Here is an 8,275-nt window from a genome sequence, read left to right on the forward strand (position 1 = left end):
TTATTTTAATTTTATTTTTAAATAATATTAATAAAGAAACTTTATGAAAAAATGTCATTATAGATAACAGTCTTAATGTTAAATATTCCAAATAAATTCACAGAGAGATTAGAGCGAAGTTAATGCAAGTTTATCTCGACTCATGAATTTCTCTGTAACGGATTTTCGTACAAAAGAAGCCTTTTCGGTTACGACGAAGTATCTTCTTCGATGTTAGATATTTTCTTTCCAGCTATTCTTCGTACGGTTTCCTACACGATGCGCAACCGAACCCTTATCCTAGAGGGTGTGTCGTTCACCCTTGTAATAGGCGGTTCGGTTTCGCTTCTCGTGATACATTTTTCCGTACGAAAAGCACAGCGCTTGCAATATTATTCGAGCAACTGTCACGCAACTGAATTATATCAAGGCTTTATTTTACTCAATTATATATGTATTTGAATTATATATTTCAAATTGAATTATTATATCAAACAGAGAGTACATATAATATGCATTCCTACGATTTTGTAGATAATTCTATTATAATGTAAAATACGTTATTAATTTATGGAATAGAATTTTACGTGGAAATTTTTATCTTGGTGGTGGATTCTCGTTATTTTAGAGCTATTACGCTCTCAACTATATTATTCGTAGGTGTTCCGTACCTAAAGCTGTACTCACACCTGCATCCGAACGTATGTGAATGAAAAACGAAATAGATAATGGCGCAACGGCTGCTGCTTCCGGTGGAAGCACCGGTGGAACTTTTATTCCGCCGACGAGTTTTCGTCTATGCCGCCGCTGCTCCAAACGGAAACATCAGTCGTTACGGTGCAGCGACTTCCTTCCTTTCGTTTTTCCTCTGTATCAAAACGAATGCGCCGCGCATCTAACGCTCTCTCATGCGCGAATATTTAATTGTAACTTTAAAAATGTATCTCCATATAATTTTTTAAAGTATTATATTTTGTGAAGACAAAGCATAGATAATTCATAAAGTATTGTGAGAATAATCGTACACTCAAAAAAGTGGTATTGCAACTACAGCAAAAATTTTCTTGGTGCGCAAAATTAACTGAGGTACATAAATGATTAGCAAATACTGTGATATCGCATATGTTTCGCATTTAATCAATCTAAGTGACAGAGACAGAATTTATATCTGAACTGTTTGTGAAATTTAGAAAGAATGTTTTTCTGTGGCGCCTATCCATGTTAAGGCCAATCATACTTGTTATAAAGTTTGGCTGTGGTAGACAGAAAAAATTAGCGGCAAGAAACAAATGAATATATAATCCTCACGTCTAACATATTTGTATAACGCGCTCAATCTATCTAGCTCTTTTAAACAATTTTTCTCAATTTTTCGATGCTGCAGTTATAATTGGCAGTTATATTTCTCACAAAGATCGTTCTGTAGTATCGAAACTCATATTTATCCAATGCAGTGATTAACATTTGGCAATGGGACCTAAATTTTCTAGAAGATATTATTAGAATATTGCTGCTATAAATTCTATATGTAACAGACAATATTCTAACAGATACAAAAAATAGCGATAAAGTTTTGTTGTGACACCTAGAAATCTACCTATATCAGCAAGACATTTTTTTGAGTGTAAATTTCCGTACGCTCTCTTCGGTTAAGGATATATGTGTCATATGTCAAAACATTGACAGAAGCATGAAAATTTCGCAGATTGTTCTACTATTTCTTTCGAGTATCTGTGCAAAACCTGAGCACACACACAATTCTCTTGGTTCGGAAATTATTTAAGTTTTAAGTTTGTATTGATTCTTATGGAAAATCGCGTAACACTTATTGACAAATTTGACAACGAAAGAACACTGCCAGCTAAATAAAAATGTTCACATATATTAATAGAACTCTAATAAACATTTGTACAAAACTTGATTTAAATTCACTGACCCGTTTAAAAATTATTTACTAAAAATTATAGCAAAATACTTGTACCCAAAATCTTCCTGTAAATTACTCGTTTTTTTGTTTCTTGCAGTTTTAATTTCAAGGGATATTCATGACCAAAAGTTTTTGTCATAAATTGGGAAAAATATTGATTACAACTATTTTCTTTTATGAAAACGTTAAAAATCATTAAATCAAAATTATTTTTTGATATTTTAATTTTTTTTAAAATCCAGATCTATTTATTTAATTTTCCAAACAATATAAACATAAAAAATATATTCTTTTTTTTAAATTTTGATAGTTTTTTTACTACTATTGTACAGCCAAAGCATCCTTAATAAACATGGATTCCAAAATTATTCGTTTCCGAATTCGTTGTTACCTTATTTTATAGCAAATATTTTCTCTCTCTCTCGCTCTCTCTCTCTCTCTCTCTCTCTCTCTCTCTCTCTGTTATTTTCCGATAACAATTTAATTCTGTTTTGAATTCGCTGTTCTCGTAACAACGGTGTATATCACGCTCTCTAAATGGGTTTCTAAATAAGACATTTAAATATGTATTACATTTTCACTGAGGAAACATACAAAATATATTCAAGTGAATATTGAAACAAATAGCAGACAAATAGCACATCACAATCAAACAATTACTTCATCAAATTTAATATAAATTAATTTAATTAGAAACAAGTTTTCTCATAATTTAATTCTTTTGGATATATTTTGATGAATATTACAAATTCCTAAAATTTCTCGTAATTCTTTTTTACATATATCCTGCATATATTATTTTCTATTATAAACGCGATATATAATATTATGACACAGATTTATCTCTACTAAGGACACTGAATGTGTATATACTCACGTGGTGACTCTTTGCGGTTCCTCGATGTCGATGTCAATTTCATCGCTAGTTGCCTCCGTCACCGAGCTCGTCTGCGAAGTGAAGAGGCTTCCCCTGCCAATCGGAAACACGCTACTCAAACTAACGGGCTTGCGAGTCAGTTCTTTTGACGTCGCGGAATTGCTCTAGAGAAAGCGCTCTTCGGACGGGATCGACGTGTACCTGTCACGAAAAGTTTCGCAAACCGCTGCTCGCCCGTCGTACAATTCATGCGACATTGGCCGCATATTTTATAAATCGCGAACTTTGGCAAAGTCCCATTGTCTCAATTACTGCCGCATTCATAATATCCCAATTTTTCAAAATTAATATCTCGGACAGATACGTCAAGCAGTGAACGTTATAAGCGTTATCAATCTCTCTCGCCTCTGAATTAAACATTTTTAGATCAAACACGTAGAATTTAGATATTTATGTGTCACAAGATGCTTAAAACTATGTGTCTAATAATTTGGTATTTTTTTTTATGTTTGAGAAATGTGAGAAATTAAGTATGTGTATAATTAAAAAATATATCACAAGCTATAAAATATTATATCAAATTAATCAATAATATAAATCCTTGGACTTTTCAAAGACACGCGTTGCATTCAATTTGAAAATGTCTTCTAGAAGTGAAGAAAATTAATAATTCTGTTATAATTATATTGTACGCTATATAGGATCGTCAGTATTCATCTGATAATATCTTAACATTTATTGGACCAATAAATTTTCGTACTGACGTCATCTTATTAATAACAGATTATTTGCGTTAATTTAAAGTCGATATTTTCTTAGCGGATCATCTTTCTCTAATTTTCTTTGTCATGATATTTTATACGTGAATATTTCATCCTGAAAGTGTCATTAAAGATGTATCTAGTAAATATTAAAATATCTTTTGGCCATCTAATGTACTTGATGCTGTATCGTTATTCCGCTTTCATCGCACAACTTTCGAGAGTCTTTCTCCAGAGCAATTTGTTGGATTGCATCCCTTGAGAAACGAGAGAAATACCGTTGGAGGATGTTTTAACGGATACCATGCCGGTATAAATAACAGATAATTAAATGGGAGTTTTACACTTTGTTTTGAAATATTACACTGCGATGACACCGCAGGTATGAATTCTGAACTCGCATCAATCAAAGGTGGATTGCAAAATATTGTCTCGTGTAATGCAACGTTGCGATTTGTCGAAATTTTTTATGAGCTCAAGGCTTCTTTCCAGTTATCTTTAGACATAATACGTTAAAAAAAATATCATTACACTGTTGGAAAATTTGTGTTTTTTTGTTAAAAAATATGTCGGTTAAAATTTTTGTGTTAAATATTTAACATATTCATGTGTTAATTTAACATATTTTATGTTGTGTTAATTGAATTCAAATGTTAAATTATTAAAACAACTAAAAAAAAGTGTAAAAATAACGCAATGTGCAAATATCTTTAATTTTATACGATAGATATATTCCGTATTATTAATAAAAGGATTTATCTGTCAAAATTTACAGAAAATAATGTTGTTTTATTCTACAATAAGAGTGAGAGTGACTACAGACCGTCAATAACATTTTTCCAAGTTAATTTCGTCGTTAAAAATATGTTGATTTTACATAAAATTTATTTCAAACTACTATAAAGTTTGCATTCATTTTGTAATGAAATAATATAGTATTAGTGTCACCATTTAACATATCCATATTATGTTAAATTAACTCAAAAATTTGTGTGAACCATTTGGGACATGCGATGTATGTTAAATTTAAGCCAAATTTTCCAACAGTGTAGAAAAGATATTATCATTATAATTAGACAGAATATGTTAAAAGAAATATTAATATCATAATCCCGATAATTCCTTCAATAATGCGGCCAATTTATACGCATTGGAAATATGCGATTCTTCAACGACAAATTAACGTACAAATATCATATCATATCTGCCATCAACTTTTGAATACATTATCAACTAATATGTTCAAAAGCTGATGGAAGATATATCAGATGACATTTATACATATATAATATATCGATAAATGGATTTTAATTAAATTATTCCTACTATTATTGTTATCATTCGTAAATCAGAACGCGATTCTTCATCGGGTTACACATAATTATTATTTGGTATCTTCACTCAATTTCTCGAGCACATCGAGATTTTACATGCAAACGTGATATTGAAACATAAATACTAGGTGAGTCGAGAAATATGATACAACCGAAAAAAATAAGCTAATGCAGAATAAAATTTTTTCATACAACTTCGTTCTAAAAAAAAAATTGATTTTTCTAGATGTAACTATATCACCAAATTTGTAACATATCTGTCAAATTAGCATTCGAAACAAATCTCAGCTTCAGCGAAAAATTTATTATTTTTAAAAATGAATTAATAAAGCAAGCAAGCGAATTTTTATAATTAATTAACACACTGTTTTATCAAAGTAAAGCGTCACTCGAGAAATTTTGCTCGAAGTTAAAGCGGTAGAAGATTCTCGCCGGTAAACGCGCTTATACGTGTTCTCGCAAACGAATGTATCTTCTTTGAGAATCAACGAGCAATTACTCGTAGACTCAGGAAGTTATCGAGACACCTCACTCGAGATACACTTTTCACTCGATACTACTCGACGACGAAGACGGCGAGCATTCAGAAATAAGCTCGCCAATTTCATGATACCAGCTTCACCTCCGTTTACTTTACTGAGCTGTAAACGAAGCTTCCGAGATACTCTTCCGCTCGAAGAAATGAACAGAAATCCGTCCTAAAGATGACGACGTAAAACTTTATCGCACTGTCACCAAATTTAAACTCGAATTGCATATATGATACTGTGAACGACACTGATTGAAAAGTCGGAATAATTTTTTTCTCTTATTTTAATACATATTCTAATTTTCTTCGCCGACAATACTTGAGATAGAATATTTGAGGAAAAAATCTTTCGTATGTACGTACACCATTTTTACGTACAAAGCATTTTAAATTAAATTATGAGCAAAAAATTTGATTTTATATATATTTCCGATTTATTTTTTAACGCGATGGTACTCTTTTTTGATTGTTCTATCAATATAAAGTTAGAAAATTTGTGTTAAATTTAACTTATATCGCATGTCTCAAACAGTTCACATAAATTTTTGTGTTAATTTGGCATAATATTTATATGATAAATGGTGACACTAAAATATTATGTCAATATTTCGACACAAAATGAATGCAAACTTCATAGTAGTTTGAAATAAATTTTGTGTAAAATCAACATATTTTTAATAATAAAAGTAACTTGGAAAAAAAGTTATTGACAGTCTACAGTCACTCTCTCACTCCTATTATTATAGAATAAAATCAATATTTTTTCTGTAATTTTTAACAGATGAATCCAGTCACTAATAATACGGAACATATCTATTGTGCAAAATTAGAAATATGTGCACATTGTGTTACGTTTATATTTTTTTCCAGTTGTTTTAATAATTTAACATTTGAGTTCAATTAACACAACAACAATATGTTAAAGTAACACATGCATGTGTTAAATATTTAATGCAAAAATTTTAACCGGCAGATTTTTTAACAAGAAAACATAAATTTTCCAACAATATAAAAATGCAAAAAAACCGTTCTTTTTCTAACAGAAAAAACAGTTGAAAAAAAAAAACAAATTTTATTTTTTTTCATAATTTTTTAAAATATAATGTTATTTTTTTTGTTTCTTTTGTTAACATAATCAAAAAAGTGAAGTTCTTATATTTTTAATTTATTTTTTTACCTAATTAAAAATAATAATTATATAATTATATACATATATAGCCAATTGGAATAAGAGCTATATTTAAAATAATAATGGTTAATTCAAATCTATTATTTAAAAAGTTAAAAATAATAAAAAATTAATTTGCAATAATTAAAATATAAAGATATTAAATATCTAAAAAAAAAAAAAATGAAGAAAACGACGTTTATTGTTATTTTTCATAAAAAAATTGTTTTTTATGAAAAAAGAAACATTTTTTTTTTATTTATGTCTATATTTATCAAGTTATTTTTACACACGCATGGAATCAGTTATGAAATAATAGCCCCAACGAAGATTTCTCTCCTGATTCTATAGGAGTCGCTTACCGATTGTCGCGTCTGGCGCGATTCGGCGTGCCCGCTTTAGGTTCCTCCATGTAAAACACCACGTCCCCCTCGTTCTCGAGGCGTTGATTGTCGTTCTGGCCGGTTCCGGCGCCGGCTGATATGCCGCCGGATATCGTGACGGGCGGCAGGGTCGGCTGTTGCTGTTGCTGCTGTTGCTGGCCATCCATCCGATTCCGCGACTTCCGCCTCTTCAGCACACTCGCCTTCTTTGCCACCTGGATCATCAGAGACTGAACCCCCGGTGCCCTCCCATTACAACGCACATCGAACACAACATGCACTATCCCTACTGGCCGAATGTGTTTGGCCACTCTTTCTCCTAACACGACGCGGTCATCGTTATCATCATCATCATTATCATCATCATCATCATCATCATCATCATCATCATCATTATCATCATCATTATCATCTGGGGAATATCGTGCAAAAGCGACGATCTCTCCCGTGGGACGTCCGGAACGAACGTTTGCTACGGGAAATTACGCCGGTCGTGAACCGATGTCGTTTATTGGGGAATATCGTGCAAAAGCGACGATCTCTCCCGCGGGACGTCCGGAACGAACGTTTGCTACGGGAAATTACGCCGGTCGTGAACCGATGTCGTTTATGTCCTTTCAGCACGAAACGGCTCGATGCAACCAAACACCGGAACCGGGATAATCCCCGGGGCGTACTATCAATATATTGAGTGCATTGTACACGCATTAAAGCGCGTGCTTCTTTTCTTTTATTATTTTCAAAATTTTACATTGTAAAAAGAATGTTCCCAAAATATTAAACCGTACCATTTTACTCGAGAAACACGATCATATTATATACCAAAAATTGTATATATTTTTCATCGACAGAATGATTCGAATAAATTGTCAAGTGTGTGAATATTTTTTCACATAACTCAGATACAGAAATGCAAAATATCATAATGGGATATCGAATAAATACGTGATAATAATTATAAAAAAGAGTATACTTTCAGATTTGTGTCTTTATATTTTCCATTTTTTAATATTATTTTATTCATATAGCACAAAATTTTGTTATAAAATAGGTTGGCAAAATTCGACACGTCTTAAAAACACGCTACCGTCGACATTTAAATCTTTCGTATAAAGTGTTTTCCGATTTTCCAACATCTCTTTCCTTAATACTTGTATTTATCATGCGGAGACTTGCCAAGCCGCACGACCGGCGTAAACTCCCACACATTTCTGCGTTCGAGCGAGATTTCAGTCTTCCGCTTCGCAGATTAATGCAGAGGCAAGAAGTAAGCTCGCACGAACACGCACGCACATACACACGACATACATATATATA

At 31.9% G+C, this 8,275-nt stretch overlaps 1 protein-coding gene across 1 annotated transcript in view; it reads right to left on the reverse strand.

The window, feature by feature from the left end:
• The window catches only part of LOC115233666 (potassium voltage-gated channel subfamily KQT member 1), a 62,031-nt gene that overhangs the window by 15,642 nt on the left and 38,114 nt on the right, over nt 1–8,275 (reverse strand). The window contains exons 12-13 of the mRNA XM_029804219.1: nt 6,938–7,188; nt 2,784–2,894 (exon numbers count right to left, since the gene is read on the reverse strand). Coding sequence (XP_029660079.1) covers nt 2,784–2,894; nt 6,938–7,188 — 362 coding nt within the window. The remainder of the gene's footprint in view (nt 1–2,783; nt 2,895–6,937; nt 7,189–8,275) is intronic.

The sequence above is a fragment of the Formica exsecta genome, unplaced genomic scaffold (assembly GCF_003651465.1).
Source record: "Formica exsecta isolate Colony F162 unplaced genomic scaffold, ASM365146v1 scaffold181, whole genome shotgun sequence".
NCBI classification, from domain to species: domain Eukaryota; kingdom Metazoa; phylum Arthropoda; class Insecta; order Hymenoptera; family Formicidae; genus Formica; species Formica exsecta.